At 62.9% G+C, this 19,981-nt stretch overlaps 1 protein-coding gene and 1 non-coding gene across 5 annotated transcripts; one reads left to right on the top strand and one right to left on the bottom strand.

Annotated features, from left to right (window-relative positions):
- Positions 1-571: 571 nt before the first annotated feature.
- On the bottom strand, positions 572-19,738 carry ATP13A2 (ATPase cation transporting 13A2). 4 transcript variants are annotated; one of them, XM_058718929.1, is made up of 29 exons: positions 19,483-19,738; positions 13,022-13,116; positions 12,738-12,920; positions 12,344-12,402; positions 12,061-12,175; positions 11,719-11,798; positions 10,452-10,529; positions 10,202-10,271; positions 9,300-9,434; positions 9,144-9,210; positions 8,928-9,059; positions 7,955-8,110; positions 7,369-7,479; positions 7,236-7,282; positions 6,962-7,150; positions 5,884-6,090; positions 5,291-5,386; positions 5,045-5,204; positions 4,825-4,945; positions 4,556-4,680; positions 3,690-3,850; positions 3,449-3,565; positions 3,244-3,323; positions 2,800-2,931; positions 2,594-2,690; positions 1,564-1,787; positions 1,330-1,481; positions 1,073-1,242; positions 572-980 (listed from the first exon to the last, which is right to left on the bottom strand). In XM_058718929.1, the coding sequence occupies exons 1-29, from the start codon at positions 19,490-19,492 to the stop codon at positions 846-848; spliced, it is 3,504 nt and encodes a 1,167-aa protein (XP_058574912.1). In that variant the 5' UTR covers positions 19,493-19,738; the 3' UTR covers positions 572-845. The 4 variants fall into 4 exon arrangements, with proteins under 4 accessions (XP_058574912.1, XP_058574913.1, XP_058574911.1 ...); XM_058718930.1 differs by having other exon boundaries at positions 2,779-2,931; positions 9,300-9,407; positions 19,483-19,737; XM_058718928.1 differs by having other exon boundaries at positions 2,779-2,931; positions 19,483-19,736.
- On the top strand, positions 13,217-13,350 carry LOC131505886 (small nucleolar RNA SNORA16B/SNORA16A family). The gene has a single exon (XR_009258639.1). It is a non-coding gene; the product is annotated as a small nucleolar RNA SNORA16B/SNORA16A family (small nucleolar RNA).
- Positions 19,739-19,981: the final 243 nt, after the last annotated feature.

Here is a 19,981-nt window from a genome sequence, read left to right as displayed (position 1 = left end):
CAGATGCCTCCTCGGCGCTGGCACAGGAGCGTGGCAAGCGGGTACTGGAGTCAAGGCGATCTGGCCCCACCTCCGGCAACTTGTGTGACCTCTGAACCTTAGTCTCCTTATCTGCAAAAGGGGAATCAGATGGCGCAGTCGTAAGGATTAAAAGACGATGCATACAAAATGCTTGTTGGAGGGGCGCCTGGGTGGCACAGTCGGTTAAGCCTCGGAGCTTCCGATTCTGGATCTCGGCTCAGGTCACAGTCTCACGGTTCCTGAGTTCCTGCATCGGGCTCCGCGTTGATGGTGCGGAGACCGCTTGGGATTCTGTCTCTCCCCGTCTCTGCCCCTTCCCCACTCGTTATTATAAATAAATAAATTTAAAAAAGAGAGAAAAACAAAACCCCAGATGCTTAACGGAGGACCAGGCACTGCTCAACCTGAAAGCATTACTGTCCCACGAGGAGACGGAGGCCCGGAGAGGGGAGTCGTCCAACGTGACCTGAGGTGCTCAGAGCGGACACATGCCAGGGGCTCCCAGCCGGGGACCCGGTCAGCGGTACCACGTAGGAGACAGCCACGGCCGTGCCAGGAAAATATCATGACTTTATTTGTTCCACTGACAGAGGCTCTGGGGGCATTGGTAGCTGTCATGTGTACACGGGAGGTCTGAAGTTGGGGACGACAGCATTTCCCCGGCCGGGGGCAGGGAACGCTGGGCCGGGCAGACCCGGGGCAGGAGCAGGACATCTGCCAGCCTCCGGGCTGCACGAGCGGTGGCGGTGGCGTCTCCGGAGACGGGTCCCAGTCGGTGGCTCAGAGGCAGGGAGATCGGCGTCCGGTGTGCGGACGGGGCCGCGCTACCTCGCGGGCTCGGCGGGCGGTGGCCAAGGCTGCTCGGCCAGCTCCCGCTCCAGCTGCTTGAAACGCTTCTTTGAGACCTTTTTGGGTCGGAGCCGCCGCAGGCAGGCCGGGAGGCACTGGTCCAGCACGCTCTGCGGAGGACAGGGAGAGGGTGGGAGGGGCAGCTGTGGCCGAGCCCACCCTGAAAGCCCCCCCTCCAGCCCCAACCGAGGGTGCGCCCCACCTCCAGCATGAAGGCCCCCACGAAGTTGCAGGCCACCAGGCCCAGCAGCAGCAGCTTGAAGCAGGTGTCAGCGATGTTCCTCAGCCCCAGCGGGCCTTGCAGGAGGCCAGGGACCAGGAGGAGGCCCACCAGGACGGAGCCCAGGAGCGCCAGGGCCATCAGGAAGGGCACTGGAGGGGGAGGGAGTCCGTCAGGCCGGTGGGCCCCTCCCCACTCCACCCACGCCAGCCCCGCCCCGCCCCGCCCCGCGGCCGCACCGTTGGTGTAGAGCGGCCGGCGGAAGGGCGCCCCCTTGGACACAGCGGCGGCCAGGATGAGGTACTGGAAGCTGGACAGCGAGAAGACCACCGTGTTCTCGTAGTTGGGCAGGTTGTCTGGCGCGGGCACGGTCTTGTTCAGGGGCACGAACCTGGGGGCGCGAAGCCCGGGGTCAGGGAACGAGCGTGGAGGAGGGGGCTGGGCTGGGATTGGGGGGCGGGCTCGCTACTCACCAGGGTTGGGCCACGGTCAGGAAGTAGCCTCCCAGCTGCACGCCGGCCACCAGGGCCACCTGCAGCAGGAGGCTGCTCAGCACGGGCGCACTGAGCAGGGCCCCCGGCGGCCGCGCCCGCCCCAGCGCCAGCGCCGGCCCCGTGCGGCTCATGAGCACTGCCACCGTGGTGGTGATGACCAGGTCGATGGCCAGGAACTGCAGGTCGCCCAGGTTGGTGTTGATCTGCCAGCAGGGGAGGGAGGGCAGAGGGGCAGGTAGCAGTGGGGGCACCAGACCTGCGCCCAACCAGTCCGATGGGAAGGGAATCGTTCCGCCCAAAACCTGATGGGGAGGCAGCGCCTTCCTGCCTCCGGGAAGCGCCTAGTCTGATGGAGAAGACACTGCACCGCCTTCGGGGAGCCCCTCTCCCGGTCTGAGGGAGAAGGCAGGGGGGACTAAATCTGAGAGGGCAGGTTCCTCCTACCCACAGGGAGCTCCCTCCCAGACTGAAGGGGGTGCTTCGGCTCTGCCCGTAGAGGACGCAGGTCCTGGTGGACACAGGGACAGAGGCTCGTACGAGATCTGCATTGCCCGGTGGGGTCACCTCCTTTCCATGGGGGTGAGCTGCGTGTGCTCAGAGCAGAGCGGGGAGATACCCCTCCGGGCAGGGTGTGACGGGTACAGCCAAGGTCTCGGCCAGGGCAAGCAGGGAAACAGGTGGATCTGTGGCGCAGCGACCCTGGCTCTCTGTCCCACACCTGCCTCGGTCCCTGCCTGGGCTCTGCCTCAGTCTCCCTCGGGCATGGCATCTCCCGGAGGGCAGGCGCGAAACGCCAGCACGCCAAGTCATTCTGTGGACCTACTGTGTGCCGGGCGCTGAGCTCAGCCTTGTGCGACCCAGGGCTCAGGAGTCGTCCAAGCCACACAGCCAGAACGCGGCAGGGCAGGATGGGAGACGGCACCGTCCATTCCAGACCCCGCTGGGCTCCCAGCCACGCTGCCGAGCGCCTGGCCGTGGGCCTGCTCTGGGCGGCAAGATCACTACTCACCGTGTAGAGGATCAGGACGGAGATGAACTGGGTCAGGCTGTACAGAGCCATGTACTTGAAGACGCTGAACGACGTGTCGAGGGAACACCGGCCTTCCCTGGGTAGCAGGGTATGGGCATTAGGGGGCCCGGGCTGGGCCGACGGGCCCTGATGAGCCCTGGCCCACTGGCCCCTGCCCGCCTCACCTGATGACCATGGGCACACACTCGATGCTGGCCATGCTCGAGGTGAAGGGCGAGACCACAGAGGCCTCGGCCTGGGAGAGTGAGATGCCCACGTCGGCCGCCTTCAGGGCCCCACAGTCATTGGCGCCGTCCCCACACATGCCCACGCAGTACCTGACACAGAGAGGTGTGCAGGAATGGCCGGAGCCGGTGAGGAGCCTCCGTGTCTCTGAAGTGACCCCTCTCCCCTCCCATGGGCTTGCGGGCAGAAGGTGGGGTTGGCCGGGTCCCTGCTGCCTGCATGGCACCCGGCACACAGCAGGGGCTCAGCAAACAGGGGCAGTTACTGCTTCCGGCATCATGGACCCAGGAGAGCCTGCTTGGGTTTTCCCAGAGGGTGAGGATCATCCTTAATGCCTGAGGTGTTCATGCACCACCACGACCACCACGGACCAGCTGCCCCCTGCAGGTCTCACATGTACTCACTGAAGCTTCTGGAGCTCACAAACCAGCTCTGTCTTCTGCTCAGGAGCCATGCGGGCAAAGACAGTGCCCTGGACCAGGACCTGAGAGCACAGGGAGACAGGGGAGGCTGGGGCAGCTGTAGGGTGGGGGCGGGAGAGCCACGAGGAGGGAGGAGAACATGGGGTGGCGTAGAGCGACCAGGGGTGAGGCTTGGGGGCAGCCCTACCTTGGGCAGCAGCTTGGGGAAGTGCTTCATAAGGACACCAAAGGTGGACCCGCTGAGGGCCAGGTGGCTGGATCGGGGGTCTGGCTCCATGGTGCAGCTTGCGGCCTGGCCAAGATCCTGGGGGCCCAGGAAGCTCCGCTCAGCTTCCCCTGCCCACCCCGGAGAGCTGGGGCCTGGGTCAGGTGACGCAGGGGCGGGGTCATCGGTGGGGGATGCGGCTGGAACCCCGGCTCAGCCTCACCTTAGCCCCGTTCATAGCCGTGGAGGATTCTAGTGGCAGGAGCTCAAGGGAGGCAGGCTGGCCTCGCTCGGGGGGGGTGGCGTGGATGAGGACCAGACGCTCCTGGGGGCCCACCATGCCGCAACCCTGGGCCACGGTGACGGCCGTCTGCAGGTTGTCCCCTAGGAGCGTGGGGACAAGGTCAGGGCCCAGGTGCTATCTGGGGGGCCGTCCTCACCCTGACACTTACAGATGGGAAAACTGAGGCCAGACACAGTGTGTCTATCACGGCTGGCTGGGTGAGCTCGGGCAGGTACGTCAACGTCTCTGAACCCCACTTTCCTCTTCTAGAAAACCAGGTATCGAAGGGCTTAGGGGAAACTGGGCACCCGGGTTTCAAGTTCCACATACACTACTTGGTGGTGCCGGACCTCGCTGGCAGGTGTGCGTGCGAGTGTGTGCATGAGAGGGTGGGGAGGACCAGGACGAGGACGCAGACCTGTTGGGCTCCTCCGTGTTGCCCTGGCTAGAGTCTTTCCTTCCTTGCTCCATGAAATCGTCACCACTTTCGAGGCTGACATAACTTCCCCCATTTCCTACAGCTGGAGCTGGAACTCGGGACTTGGAGCCGGGCTGGAACCCAGGCTGATCAGCACCACCCCGGGACTCTCTGGAGGTCATTCTACTCCCCCGAGTTTCGCCTGCCTCATCCATCGAATGGAGGGACAGTTACCCCCTGGGAGGGACGTTGTGAAGATCCACAAAACGTCTGAAAAAGCCCCAGCCTGAAGCGGGGGTCCGAAAAGAAGGGACGTGGCGCGCCCTTCCCTCTGCCCGTGACGGGGTAGATTCTGCCCTCCTGACCCAGGCCCTGCTGCCCGGGGTACCTGTCACCATGACGGTGCGGATGCGGGTCCTCCGCAGAGCCCGGATGACCGGCGTGGTCTGCGGCTTCAGCAGGTTCCTCATGACGAGCAGCCCCAGGAGGCTCAGGTCCTGCTCCACGGTGTCCCTGGAGGGCGCCAGAGCTGGGTCAGAGGTCAGGCGGTGGCCAAGGCCCCTCTGCCAGCCACCGGGCAAGGACACCTTCCCAGGGCGCCGCCTACGCCTGGGCCTGGTGCGCAGTCCCCAAGGGGCGGGACAGGGGACGGTCCACCTGGTCAGTCGCTGAGCGGCCTCCAGGCTGGGCGCGATGGGCAGCGGCTTGCTGGCGAGGGCCACGACGCGGTAGCCAGCGGCCGTGTAGCTCTGCAGCATCTGGGCGAAGTCCGTGGGCACTGCCAGGGACAGGCAGGTGTCACCGGGCCGGGGGGGGGGGGGCCAGGGGCAGAGGCCGGGTGCCCACCCCATTCCCGTCAGTGGCCCGCCCCCTGCACCTGTCTCGGGGTCGCAGAGGCCTGCCACCAGCTCAGGGGCGCCCTTGACATAGGCCTCCGGCTGCGCGGCCCCCGGCCACGCCACCACCACGTCCATGCGCTGCAGGGCTGACGAGAACGGGAAGCGGCTGAGGACGCTGACGGGTGCCGGGGGCTCCTCCTGCAGAGTCGGAGAGGCGGCTGAGGGGCCGGCCTGTGGGGCCCACCCCGGCCACCCCGCGCCCCGCAGGCACACCCGAGACTCACCATGCCCTGCAGCTGGGGCTCCTGAAGCGGGGGTTTCATCACCGCCAGGACCTGGGCCCCGAATGCCGAGTCTGCGGCCGGCCCCTCCTCCAGGACCTGCGAGGCGGGCAGAGAAGGTTGGCATCTGACGGGGTGGGCACCGGCTTGGCCCCGGGGCGGCCAATCCTTGGCCCACGGAGGGAGGCGGCGCGGGATTCAGATCAGATTGGAGGAAGACTTCCTCCATGGGAGACTGGATGGAACGGGAAGTCAAGAACGCGGGCTTTGGAGTCGGATGGACCCAAGTGCAAACTCTGGCTTTGCCACTTACAAGCTGCAGGGTGACCTGGGACAAGTTATTCCAAATCTCCCTCAGCCCGATCCTTCCTCCCTGTGAGGCAGGTTTGAAGCTTCCTTCCTGGGCTACAGGAGGAGCACGAGACAAGGCCTGTGCAGCGGAGTGCTGGCACATAGTAGGTGCTCGTGTGTGGCCTTGGCCACATTGTTATTAATGACGGCGGCACACCGGACACCACCTGACGTCCTGGAACGGAGACCGGGCAGGGTCCGTTAGAGCCCAGCTGCCCAGAGGCAGGGGCTGCCCTGCTCCTCACCCAGCCAGTAGATTCCACCATCTTGAGGTCCATGGGGTCGCCCACCGGGGTGTCCTGGAGCCGGGTGAGGGCGTGGCAGGTGGCCAGCGCTCGGAGCAGGGGCCCCACGGGCAGGCGGCGGGGCTCCGGGACCAGAGGCAGGAACGCCTGCCCTTTTAGGGGCACCACACCCATCACATCCAAGCCGTCCTCCGTGAGGGTGCCCGTCTGCAGGGGGCAAGGGGCAGGCCAGTGGTGAGTCCTCGGGTTGAGCTGCGTGCGGCTGCGCTGGGCGCCCACGCCCCAGAGTCGCCCTCCCCAGCCCCCACTTCCTCTGTCTGGCACCACTGCCGCCGGGTCCCCACCCGAGGCCCCTTTGCTGCCCTATCACCCATCTGATGCGGTGCCAGGAAGGGGCCCTGCCACACGCAGCGCTTGGTGTACCTGCTGAATGGATGAGCGAGGCAGGCGCCAGCCTGCACGCCCCAGGCTGTGTTCCCGCGGCCCAGGGACAGCCGGGGAGCTCTGTGAACACGATCAGCTTAAAACCTCTGTGGCCCCCGGTGCCCTCAAAATAATTGATGTCCAAACTCCTCCACGGGGCTCACCAGCCTCTGACGACCAGGGCGCCCCCCCATCTCGCCCTGCCCCCTTCCCCCCTGCTCCTCTTGCCTCAGGCACGTGGTCTGCTCAGCTTCTCCGGCCCTGCCCCAGTGGCCCAGCCTCCCAGCGAAGACTTCCTCACTGCCATCTCCCCGAGGGAGTGACCTGAAGTACCCCGTTCACTTCCTTCCCCAAGCCCATCACATCGTGTGCAGCTTTCTGTGCTTTCTGGTGGGGGGACATCGCCGTGGGGTCTCTGCTGGGTCTCAGCACTGAGAGCAATACGGGGGAAAAGCCGGAATGATCTCGGACAGCTCATCCGCCAGGCCGTGAGCTTGACGCGGCTGGGACCTGGGTGGGGGGTGGTATCTCTAAGGGTTTCCCCCCCAGGACAGGATCTGGCACCAAGCAGGCCCTTGGTCAGCGTTGCCGAATGAAACACGGGTGCGGAGGCCTGGCCGTGGCGCCCGGGCCCCCCCTGCCCTGCGGCCCCCACCTTGTCGAAACACACCAGCTGGAGCTTGCCCCCCAGGTTGATGCGCAGCGGGTGGATACAGAAGATACCCTGACTCCGGAGCCGGCTCTGGGCGTAAAGCGTGCACACGGTCATGGCGGCTGGCAGGGCGGGGGGCACCACGACCGTCACCAGGTCCAGAGCGCGGATCACGATCTCATTCAGAGGCACCTGGCAGGAGGCACCGTGAACGCCAAGGGCCAGGCCGGCCCCGGGTCCCCGCTGCCGGGCCCCACCTGGCCCCCCCGAGACTCACCCGGTGGCGGTGAAGGACAAAGATGCTGTAGACAGTGCCGAGGAGAGCTGGGGAGACAGCAAGGGACTCAGCGGGATTTGGGGCGGGATTTGGGACGTCCCACCAGCAGAGGGGAATGCAGGGGGACGCTCACCCAGGACAGAGAGGGCGGCCACAAACTTCATGCTGTGCTTGTAGAACTTGAAGCTGATGGGCCGGGGATGCAGGATGGAGCTCACCAGGCCCCCTTTGGCTGTGCAGAACCCTGGGGGGAGCCGGGGAGGCCGAGGGTCAGGACGGGTCCTCTCGGCCCCTCCCCTCCACCACCGCGCCTGGGGGCTGTGCGACGTGGTGCTCCCAGGATTAGGAATCATCCAGTTTGGGGTTCCTCGTGATGGCCCGGCGCCCACAGGGCTCAGTAAAACCGGAATGAATGGACAGTGATCTATAAAGCGGGTGGTTTCACTTAAAATTCAGATATGTGGCTTGTGCCGAAACACTCAGATCTGGTGACACTGGGTCCCACTCCCACACGACAAGAACCTGCCGGCGTCGTACGGGGCTGCTCCCTTCCGGAGGGGTGGGCTCCTCCTTGCTGGCCACATCCCTGCCCACATCAGCCAACCCCAACTTGGCAGTGGGACTTGTCTCAGGTCCCATGGTAGGACAGCAGCAGAGATGGCCCCCGCCCTGCCCGGTGTCACGAGCCCAGCATCCCTCCCTGCGTCCCGGACTCCCACCTGTTCGAGTCACCACTGCCAGGACGTGGGGTCCAACAAAGGCCCGGGCCTGCAGGATGAGGGTCCCACAGAAGAGCGTGTGCCGCCGGTGGGTCTCGGGGCAGTAGGGCACCGGTCCTTCCGGCAGGGCCGTCTTCAGCACTGGAACGCTCTCCCCTGGAAGGGACGCGGTACGAAGCCGGTTCCATGCCACTCCTTCCCACCGACCAGAGTGAAGCACAGAATTGTTTCCTAAAGCCCTGGGTCTCATTTAACTCTGGGAACCATGTGTGCAGAAACCACTGCCCCCATTTTACACAGAGGGACACTGAGGCTGAGAGAGGGCAAAAGACCTAAAAGACACAGTCAGGCAACCCTGCAAGGCCGTGTGCCAGCCAGGTACCGGGACCCCTCCCGCGGGGAACACGGGAAAGCGGGTGTGCACTCGTGTCCACATAGTTGGGGGGCAGGGGGTGGGGAGGATGTTCTCATTCTGTTGGAATTATTTTATAACAAGCTGTACTCCTTTTATAACTCAAGCCAATAAACCACAGGGTGGGGCGTGGGGACTAAACCTCTACAAAGCCCTGAGCATGCTGTCTGGCAGAGTGGTAATCTTTTTTTTTTTTTTCAATGTTCATTTATTTTTGAGACAGCGCAAGCAGGGGAAGGGCAGAGAGAGAGAGAGAGAGAGAGAGAGAGAGACAGAATCCGAAGCAGGCTCCAGGCTCTGAGCCGGCAGCACAGAGCCCCACGTGGGACTCGAACCCACCGACATGTGAGATCATGACCTGAGCTGAAGTCGGAGGCTCAACCGACTGAGCCACCCAGGCGTGCCCCGAGGGTCAATCTCTTACTGAGTGCCTGAGCATGTAGGATTAGCAAATGCCGACCCGACCCCGGGGTTGTGACTTGAGCACAAAAGAAAAACCTCAATGTCCCCGATGCGAGCAGAGGGGCCTGCTGGCAGGGGAGGAAGACCCGGAGGGCTGACCTGTCAGAGAGCTCTCGTTGACCATGCACTCCCCAGCCACCAGGGCAGCGTCGCAGGGCACCAGGCCGCCTTCCTGGGGCAGCACCAGGCAGTCTCCAGGCACCAGCTCGCTGGAGTCCACCCACTCCTCCTCTGCGGGCAAGCGGAGGGGGCCTCAGCACGGCCCAGGGCGCCCCCCCCCCCCCCGCCCTGCCCCCTCCCTTCCCCAGCGCTCACCTCCCCCGGGCCGGCACACGCACACCCGTGTGGACAGCTGCACCATGTCCCTCAGAGTCTGGCTTTGCTGCGGGCAGGGGGACACGCGGGGAGTGGGTGGGCGGTGGCCCCCTTGGGGACCCGCCTGCCCCGCCCCGGCCCCCTCACACCACTCACCTTCCTGGTCTTGTAGAGCGACAGACAAATGGAGGCGGTGGAGATGAGCAGTATGCAAAGGGCATATGAGTAGTAGCGGTCCGCCAGCCACAGCCCGATGCTGAAGGCCTGGAACCCGTAGTAGGGGTTCAGTGCCTGGGGGAGGGGCGGGGGGGCAGCATCAGGGCCCGTGACCCCGGGCCAGCGCAGCCCCGGGCCGGGCCGTTTCCCTGCTCAGCCCCATCCGGACAGCTCTCGAGCCCCCGGCTTCTCTGCTCTAGGGAGGACGCGGGCATTTCCATGCCAGGCCCCCCGCTAAGCGCCGCATCTGAGTACCATCCGATGGTGATGACAATTCCACGGGGTGGATGCTACCCTCACTCCATTTTGCAGACAAGGAAACTGAGGCACAGTAGGGTCAAGTCACTTGCCCCAAACCACACAGCTCCCGAGTGGCTGCCTGGGGTTTACATCGGGCCAGACTCCTGAAGTCTGTTCCCCTTCAGGGGCGTCTGCCTCTGGCTCAGAGGGCTCAGATCCCTCGGAGGGATCCCTTTGTCCCCTATGCCGTGTCACCCCTCTGAAGCCTGGGTTCTTTGCATATGAACCGAGTGTCCCTACTCCACGGCTGCCAGACGGTTAAAGCGGCTTAAGCACAGAGAGTCACGGCTCTCACCCACAGGAGAAGCCCAGCCCCTGTGGCTTTGCCTCCGGGCCTCTCTTCCCAGCCTCAGCCTGGATCAGAGCCTCCAAGTCCTGGCCCTGAGCTGATGGGGCTGGGTCTGAGATGACTCTCCCCTGTGGAGAAGGGGACGGCTGCTCTGGTCTGCCACTGGAAAGTGGCCCAGAGAGGCCAAGCCCCCGGCCAGGGTCACATAGCCCATCCAGGCCAGAGCTGGGGCGAGGCCCAGGGACAGCCCTACCTCGTCCACCAGCAGCTGGGGATAGGACTTGACCGGCACGCTGATCACGTTGGGGCCATAGATGGTCTTCCTGCAAGAGAGGTGACGAGGCCAAAAGATGGAGGGGGGGAGTGGCGGCCGGATCCTCCAAGGGCAACAGAGGTCCTCATCTCACAGCCAGGGAAACCGAGGCCCAGACAAGGCCACACTCAGGGGAGCAAGACAGGGGTCCCCAGAGCGCAGGGAACCTCTGGTCCAGGGCAGCACCCACCTCACGGCTTGCTCCTGGAGGCTGAGGCCGGAGCAGGAGCGGCGGACGTCGTCACAGGTGCGGCCGTGGTCCAGCAGGCTGCGGGGGGGGGGGGGGGGGAGGGGGGGGGAGAGGGGGGTGTGTTGGGGTGTGTGTGTGTGACTCGGATGGGCGATGGGACCCGGGCGCCCTGCAGGCCAGGGACTTGGGGCTCCAGGTCCCTTCGGGCCCACTGAGCTCCTAGGAGGAGGCAGGTTCCTCACAAACTCTGGGCTTAACTTTCTCCTTCCATCCCTCTGACTGGCCCCAAACTACCTCGCCGAGGAAGAACAATGAGAGATGATTGATAATATTTAATACCAAGAACCACTCTTATTTAGTGACAGGAGTATCATTTACAATGATGACGCCTTCGTCAAGCGACTCAACCTCTCTGTGACTCAGTTTCCTCCCCTGCGGAATGGGGACGGTGACAGCACCCGCCTCACAGGGCTACAGGTGGAATAAAACAGAAGCCACACAAAGCGCGTGGCTAGTCCCTGGCACCTACGTCGTGACGAACACGTCAGCCATTTGTGCTATTGTCCTCCTGTGGCAGGGGCTGGCCCCGTCCCCCCGTCCGCGGGGTGCTGGCACTGCAAACACCTGTCTTCGCTGGCGGGTTGTTCCTGGCTGCAGGAGGGTGCTCCACCGCGAGCCGGGGAGCACCAAGGAATTCACGTCCGTGGCCAGGAGCCAGCCGCCAACACGGGTGGGGCGGGGGTGGGGGATGATGGGAAGTACCCCCAGCCTCCTCGCTCCTCGGGTGAGGGCACCCCGGGCTCCGCACTGGCTCGAGAAGATCCCCAAGGGGACCAAGCTCCTTATGATACCTCCTGCTCCCCCCACACCCCCCGGTGTTCCCCGGGATCGCCTTCCACACAAGCTCCCTGCACTTGAAGATGTGTTGTGAGCTCCCATTTCTCAAGTAGGTGGCAGAGCAGGGACGAGACCCCAAATGGAGGGTCCCAGTCCAGAGCCTCAGCTCTGATTTGGTGTCACCCCCTTGGCCCGAGGCTGAGCCAGACTTTACACGAAGCTTACAGATTTCCTCCTCAAGATAACCCTAGGAGGCATGGATTCTCTTCATGTCCCGGTTACAGGGACTCCGAGGCCTGGAGAGGCTCAGGGGCTCGCTCACGCCGCAGGGGACCAAAGCACAGAGCTGCGGGGAGCCCGCCGGGCCACCTCATGCCACCCCTCCCGCCCAGCCCAGCATCGGCGTGTGCGTGCCGGCCCTGACCCCTACCTGACTTGGCAGAAGGCCTGTTGGCTCTCGATCCAGACGTAGCGCTGGCCCCGGAAGAGGTAATACCGCAGCTTCCGCTGCTGCATAGGAGAGAGAAGAGGCTGGAAAGCAGCCCCAAGAGGAGCTGGGGGGGTGGGGAGGGCAGGGGTAGAGAGGCCAGAGTCACAGGAAAGAGGGAGGGAGGCCTGGATGTGTTAAGGTGCTCAGCCGGCATCCGGGACATTTGGGACAATGGAACCAGAGGTGCCTGGGGAGCGTGGAGTCCAATCCACTGCTGTATAGAGCGCGAAAGTGAGGCCCAGGGACGGGTAAGGACTTGTGCGGACCCAGCTGTCCACTCACTGCCTCTTCGTTCCTGCAGAACTGGGTGGTGTCCTTCCATGCACCCTCTGGTACTGCCCCAACAGCCGCCTGGCTCCGGCCGTCCTCCGCCTGGACCTGGGCAGGCAGCTCCAGGCTGGGAGGGGTGTGGGGGTTACTGCGGCACTCTGGAACGTTCCAGCACCACCCCATCCCCACGGAGCCATGGTCCCTCCCTGGGGTGCACGGCACCAGGGTCAGAGCCTTTGTGGGAGGAGGCCGGTGGGGAGCAGGGGCTTCTGGGAAGGGCGATGGGCTGCCTCACCTGCTCTCACTGATGGCCTCAGTCTGCACCTGCACAGTATACAGCTGCCACGAATTATCCTGGAACACAGAGGCGTGGACTTGGTCCCAGAGGAGACTCCTCCCTTCCCAGGCCCCACCCTGCCCACCCTGTGGCCCCTGCCGGAGAAGGCAGGGATCAAGGACGTAGATGATCCTCCTCTCAGGCGCCACCTAACCTGTCCCTTCTACCCACTGCTCAGATGGGAAAGCTGAGGTCCAGAAAGGACAACCTGTGTCAGGTCCCACAGAGATTCCGGGGCCGGATCGGGCTGAGAACCCGAGCAGGATCCATCGCCTTCCTCCCCCTGCATCGGGCCCTCTCCAGCGCCAGACCCACCCCACCCTCTCCTCTGCCCCTGCCGGCCGGGACTCACCTCTTTGTCTCTTATTTCGATGACGAGTGTTTCGGCGCGGGCCAGGTTGCAGGGCCGGAGCCGCAGCCGCACCCGCCACACCGGCTTCCAGCGGAACAGCAGCAAAGGGACCCCTGCCATCATCCAGACCACGATGTGATAGCCTATGACCCTCCATGGACTGCCACAGTAACCGCTGAGCCTCTGTGGAGACGCCGACAGAGAAGGCCGAGGTGGGGGCGGGGCGGGCTAGAGGAGGAGCCGGGGGGTCTGGGGGGCCCACCTGCCCACACCCGCCCACGTACCACGGATGAAACTGAGGAGCTGAGGGGATCTACAGATGTCTCTATCGTCAGGGTCCCATAACCGGCGGGCGTGCTGCCCACGAGAGGGCTGCTGTCTGTGGGCACAAAGGAGAGAGGTCATGGCCGGGGGGGCGGGGCGGGGGGGGGGGGCTCCTCCTGCTCCTGTTTCTTTAAACATAACAAGCATTGTCATTTTGTGGCCCCTACAGAAGCCGTGGCTGTTTCCATGCAGCCGCTGTGGTCAAAAAGGAGCCGGCGTGGCTGTTCTCCCTGAAGGTCACGGTTCTGTTGGCCGTAACTGACCTGCAACATTTTGGGAAAAGACAGTCCCCGCTGTCCCTGCCAACTCTTGGGTACAGAGTCCTTTGCTAAAACTGGCATGTTTCCAGAGGTCAGGAGAAACGTTCCATGGGTGGGGTCTCGCATATAGTTACCAGAAGGAGGCTCTCGAGAACTCGCCTGCTGAGACCAAGGACCCGTCCGGAGGGGCAGATGGGAGCGGGCTGGACACGTACTGGAAAAGACCTGTGTGGTGCTTTGGGTCCTTGCCCTGAAAAGCTTAAGGTGTCAGTACCAGCACCAAAGGCAGTCAAACCTTGATGCTGAGGAGCACAAGAAGGGGGCCATAAGCTTATTCAAGACAACTGTAGTCACAGCTGTGCGAGACGAAGGTTCTGGCATGAGTGAAGCGGCGCTTTCCGTGAGTGGGGATCCTGGGGTCAGGACCGCGACGGAGCACAACCCCCTCAGGACCTGGCTGCCCCCAGGTTTCCTGGCAGCGTCTGATTCTGAAGACGCTAGCTTGTTGCTGATGCTGTGTTCAGAGTGAGGTCTGCTGGGGTGCCTGGGCGGCTCGGTCGGTTAAGCCTCCGACTTCGGCTCAGCTTATGACGTCACGGTTCGTGGGTTCGAGCCCCGCGTCGGGCTCGGTGCTGACAGCTCGGAGCCTGGAGCCTGCTTCCGGTTCTGTGTCTCCCCCTCTCTCTGCCCCTCTCCCGCTTACTCTCAAAAATAAACATTAAAAAAATAATAAAGTGAGGTCTGCTGCTCACAAAGCTGTGTCTGTGATTAAGCTCCCCTCATTCCCCTAGTGTTTCTCTCCCAACTGTGAACCCATAATCACCCGGCCTGACCAATAAAAGACTGAAGTAAAAAGCATCGCTGTTTTATAAACTGGTCTGACGGATCTAATAGCAGTGATCTGGCTGTTCTACTGGTTCTCACTCACCATGTCGAGCTCCTTTGTGCATCTGGCTCTCTCTGGCTGGGTGTCGGCTCACAATGGGGTGGGGGACAGGCCCTGGGGGGAGGCACCCTGAGCTCACACCGCCCTCACACATCTAGCTGGTAGCTTCCTGGGAGCTATGTGCCCCTGTTTTCCGTCTGGTCCCCACCCTGAGGGCAGGGATCAGGGCTGCTCCTCCTTGGTCAACTCCCGTGCCCGGCAGAGTCCTGGCAGCGAGGAGATGCTGAGAAGCCAAGATGTCAGGCCCGCCTCTGATGGCAGCCAGGAAAGGGGCCTCCACTGCAAAGGGGAACTGGGGAGGGGTGAGGGGAGGGAGGAGCCCAGCCAGTGGGGGGGTGGGGTGGGCAGAGAGGAGGGTTCAGCTGCAAAGAGAAGATGCTGTGTCCCAGCTGAGCAGTTACCAGGGTTCCTTACTTAACCTCTGCAAAGGGAGGGCTATCACCCCCATTTTACAGATGGGAGAACTGAGGCTCAGAGAACAGCACTATGTGGCTCTATTGCAGAAATTCTGTTTACTTCTGTATCCCCAGCTATAGAGCTGTGGTCCTGGCAGGGCGGGCAGGCAGTGAATGTTCCAGGGCTACAGACGGGGTGGGCTCACGGCTCCCGCTGTCAGGCAGCCTTTGTGGGGTTCAGACATGCAGGTGCCTGGGCCCCTCCCCAGACCTGCCGGAGCAATGGCAGGAGCCTCTGGAAAAGCTCGCTTAGAGGGATGGCAGGGCCGGGCAGGTGGGGGCCGGCTGCAGGTTTCCCAAGCTCCCGTCCTTTCCCCTCCCCAGAAGAGCCCTGCACAGCCCTGGCCTAGAAGTTTCCACCAACGAGCCCAGAGTGTCCCAGGCCGCTGCCACTGTCATAAACATCCCCAGCCCCTCAGCTGCTCTCTCCCCAAACACTTGGGCTTCTGAAGCTTTCCAAACAGCCAACGCTTCCGAAGGCCCATTGTACACACATACCCTCTGCTCCTGGCCCTTTTTACACGGTTGACACGATAACCCTGCCATGGGAGCTCAATTATTAGCCCCTTTCTATAGAAGAAAAGGAGGCTCAGAGAGGTTGAGTCACTTGGCCAAATCGCACAGCAAGTACACAGTAGCGTCGGGATGCAAGTCCAGGCAGGCCGACTCCAGGGTTTTCTCCCTCTGCTGGACCACCGGAGGACACCCTGAGGATTGGGGCCACGGGTCCCCATCAGGCCACGCAGATCTCCTACCCCAGCCCCCATATCGCCACGAAACGACGGGGATAATAATTACTATGGTAATGACTATGAAAAGCAGCCAACAGTCAATAAGCACTTCCTGGGAGACAAGACCCACTGGGAGCATCCCTATGAATTAGCTCCTTTACCCTCCAGCAACGCGAGGAGGCCGACTCGTTTTTCTCATTTTACAAATGAGGGAACTGAGGCTCGGAGGGACAGAGAGCCCCAGGTAAATGATGGAGCCAGGAAGCTGGAGCCAGATCCTGTGTTTTTGGGGCCCATGTGGGCACTTTCAGAGACCAGGGCTCATGGCCTGCACCTCCCTAGGCCTCTCTGAACCTGATGAGTCAACAACCAATTAAGCCCCACAAGCCCCACCTCCAGCCAGTCCCTCCCCTGCCCTGTCCACTTGGCTGACTCAGAACACAAATGGAGTGTCAGCTCAGGGACAGGGACACACACACACACACACACACACACACACACACACACAAACACACACACACAGCCTGGGTGTCTGGCCGGCAACAGTCTCAAAGCCGGAAGGGCAGGAGGCCAGGTCAGCCTTCTTCCCTGGGGTTCACACAGGTCCCAGACCGGGTCTCCTGAGATGGTCCCTTTCACTCTCTGGTCCCAGCCCAGTCCAGCTTGTGAGTGAGGCTTAGCAGAGCATCACTTCCTTCCCTTCCCGACAGCAGCCTGCAGACGACACACAGCAGAGGGCCCTCTGCTATCTGGTGTGGCCTGGGGGTGGTGATCACTAGGGTTCCGGGCCTGGAGGAGGGGGGGGCAGAGAAGCAGGCATTTGGGGCAAGTGACACAGCCTGGCAAGCTGGGTTCGCAGGTCCTTGGCCACCCAAAAAGCCACAGTCTTCTCTCGCCCCACTTCAAAAGGGGACAGTCCCAGTTGCTACCAGAACCCCAGCCATCTCTTCTGCCAGACAACTGCTTCCCCAGTGGGGCAGGGTGGGGAGTTTCTCCTTTAAGGTTGATCTCGGCTGGTCCGAGGTGTAAGGGAAACAGAGAGCATCTTGGAGTGATAAGAGGTTGACACAGGCCGGGCATCGTTCCGTGGGCTTTATACACATTAACTCACTCAATTCCTCACCACAACTCTATGAAGAGGGGACTCCTTTTATCCCTATTTTACAGATTAGGAAACTGAGGCCAGGAGGGGTGAAGTAAGTTGCCCAGATGCCACAGAGCCGGTGAGTGGCGGGATCCGGATCCAGGCGGTCTTGCGCAGGGGTCCGTGCTTTTTTTTTTTTTTTTTAATTTTTAAGCTTATTCATTTATTTTGAGAGAGACAGAGACAGTGTGAGTAGGGGAAGGGCAGAGAGAGGGAGAAAATCCCAAGCAGGCTCCGCACTGTCACCACAGAGCCCGATGCGGGGCTCAAACGCATGGAACCGATGCATTTGAACTGATCGTGACCCGAGCCAAAACCGAAGAGTCGGACGCTCACCCGCCTGAGCCACCCAGGCGCCCCTAGGGTCCACGCCCTTAACCACTGCCCTACTGTCCTCACAGCTGTCTTCGTCCGAGCCCCTGGCTTCCTTACAGGCAAGCTGTGTTTTGTGAGGCAAGTACCTTAACCTCATCACCCCGTCTGAAACCCACAGCGTCCCCTGCTCCCCGGTGCACACTCAACAGCCTCTCCGGGCTAACTGCTCGGCTGGGGATGGGGAAGAAGCCTGTGGCACGCCGGGCCACCCAGAGCGGGTCGCTTCCCTGATCTGCTTTCATCCTGCCATTTACCCCACTTAACAGGTGCGAAGGCTGAGTCCTGGGGAGGCAGTTTGCCCACCGACTTGTCGCAGCTGGAAAGGATCTGTCTCGCTCCCCCCCGCCCCCATCCTCTCTGTCCGCCTCAGCCACACCCACTGGCAGCCATCACAGCATCAGGCCTGCACGGGCATCCCCCTCCGGCTCCCAGTGCCTGGCACGAGGCTGGGACTCTGGAACCATTTACTGAATGAACGAACGGCCGAGGCACGCCTGCACGTCTCGCTGACATGACAGCACCGGCCCCTGCCTCTGGGCCAGTCAGCTGCCAGGTGCAGAAGTACGGGCCTCGTCTTGAAGGGCCCTGCCAGAGATCACCCTGTGGCACCCTCGTTTGCTCGCTTCCCCCAGGCCCCAAACACCGTTCCCTCTGGGAAGTTCTTCCTGGTGCCATCACACACCCCTCCTTTCAGGACGGGATGCTCTCCCAGTCAACCTCGGGAGGAAGGAAGGAAAGAAAGAGGGGCTTGAAGGAGGAAGTCAGATCTATGGAAAAGTCTAGCCTAGAAAACTCTGGTCTTCCAGCAAGATCAAGCCTAGGGCACTCTTTCCCTCCAGCAGGACACTTATCAAGACACTGGCAAGTGCCTGTTGATCTCCTGTCACATCTCAGCTCCCCAGGAATGGCACAGGAGGATCAGGGCAGTATCTGATCTCTTTCAGTATCACCAGCTCAGGCTGGCCCAGAGCGGTCTGTGCGGTGCGGGATGAGAATACTTTTCAGGATGATTCGGTTGCTCTTCTGAATAACAGTGACTGAGGGGCAATTATCATCTCATTTTACAGTAGGGAAAACTGCGGAACAAAGCTGCAAGATACCTCGCCCAGAGACCTACAGCTCGAAAGGGCAGAAGCTGGAAATGAGTGGGTCTGCAGGAACACATTCCTCTTAGCTCATCCTCGCAGCCGCACCGTGAAAGCAATGGATTTGGATCCCATTTAAAATGAGGCACAGAGAGGTTGATTAATATGTCCACAGTCACACAGATATGGGTGGTCAAGACTAGACTTGAACCCAGCCTGACTCTGCAGCCCTGGGGCAATGCCACCAGCACTCCAGAGTGAAGGGGCTGCAAAGCCATCTGAGAACCTCTCGTTTCCTGCGGAAGCCCCAGCTTCCTGCTGGTGACCTGGCAGTGGCCCAGGGCAGCAGCACTGCCTCCTCCTGCACTGTGCTTCCCCCGTGGCCAGAAGCTCCTCTCCTCTGCCAGGCTAGGGGGGAGAGGAACAGCCTGCTAGTAATAATCCGATCTTTGGGTCTGGTGTTCGGGGGGTATCTTTCCTCAGCTTTCCCCCTTCCTCACCCCCGGTGCACTCCCAGCTTCCTGTGGGGTGGCAGCGGTGGTTGGGGAGAGAGGTGGGAGGTGGGGAGAGAGGTGGGAGGTGGGGAGAGAGGTGGGAGGTGGGGAGAGAGGTGGGAGGTGGGGAGAGAGGTGGGAGGTGGGGAGGGAGAGCCCAGAACTGAGCCTTCTGCGGCTGTACAGGATGCTCGACCTTTGGTGGGCCCTCTGCTGAGGCCTGAGTGACTGACATGGAGATGAGACCTCCCCCCTCCCGGAGAAGAGCGGCCCCTTCTCAGAAGGTGGGATTTAATTTATACTCAGAAAAGGGTGGGCTTGGGACACGTGGTCTGGGAAGGGTAACAGGCAGGGTGTGGTCCTCGGACCCGGGGTGTTGACAGGCTTCCTCTGGAGGCCTGAGGCAGGAGTGGCATTTTGTGTCCAGGGCACTCTGACCCAGGGACTCGGGAGCCTGGCGTCTCCAACCCCATTCACTCATTCATTCATTCTTCATTCATCCAAGAGGAGTAAGCACCCAGAGGCCCCGGATGCGGCGGCGTCCACGCATCTTTCCCATACATGCGGCCTATTCCCCCGCCCTGGACATCCGTCACTGCGGGAGGGAGTCCAGTGGGAGTGGGGCATCTCCCCGCGCCCCTTCCCCGCGGGCCGCCAATCACCCTCGTGCACAGCGCCCAGGGCTGCTGGAAAGCAGGGAGGCGACGGTTCCGCGCGGCGCCATCCCCGGGCTCCTGGCCTCTCTGGGAAGGGTCCCCGCGCCGACTCCCCCAGGAGGGGGCCGGGATGGGCGCGGGCATGCCTCCGGAGGTCGTTCCCCTGGCCTGCGAGCCTGCGGTGGGGGTGTCGCGCCACGGCAGGCGCGACGACAGGAGGCCCAGGAGGCCCGGGGACCGCGCCCTGTTCGGGGAGGCCCCAGCCGCGGACTCACCTGCGCTCATGCCGGCTCCTCGCGCTCATCGCCGGCCCCGGCGCTGCGGCCCGTGGCCCGGGCCCGGGCGTCGCGATGCCCCGCGGCGGGGGCGCGAGGCAGGAGGCGGGAGGCGGCGGGGGGTGGGGTGCGGGGCAGAAGTCCGGTGGCGCGAGGTGGTCCGAGGCACCTGCACGGGAGCCGGCTGCCGGCGCGGCTGGGACGGTGCCGCAGTCGGGGTGTGCGCGCAGCCAAGCCCCGCCCGGCCCACTGCGGCCCCACGTCCGCCCCGCGCGCGGGCTGCCGGGACTTGTAGTCCGAGCCGCCTCCGCCGCCCGCGTAGAGGCGGATCCACCGCCCGAGGTACACAGACCCAGAGGAGGGCGGGGGCTCCGACAGGGACTGTCAGTAACTCCGATGGCCAGTCCTCAGACACGTGAACACACGGACACACACTCAGAGACGGTAACCTTCAGACACACAAACACCAGTGCACAACACCCCTCCCACGCCACCCAGA

The sequence above is a fragment of the Neofelis nebulosa genome, chromosome 2, assembly GCF_028018385.1.
Source record: "Neofelis nebulosa isolate mNeoNeb1 chromosome 2, mNeoNeb1.pri, whole genome shotgun sequence".
Lineage (NCBI taxonomy): Eukaryota > Metazoa > Chordata > Mammalia > Carnivora > Felidae > Neofelis > Neofelis nebulosa.
This window is presented reverse-complemented; position numbering and strand designations above follow the sequence as displayed.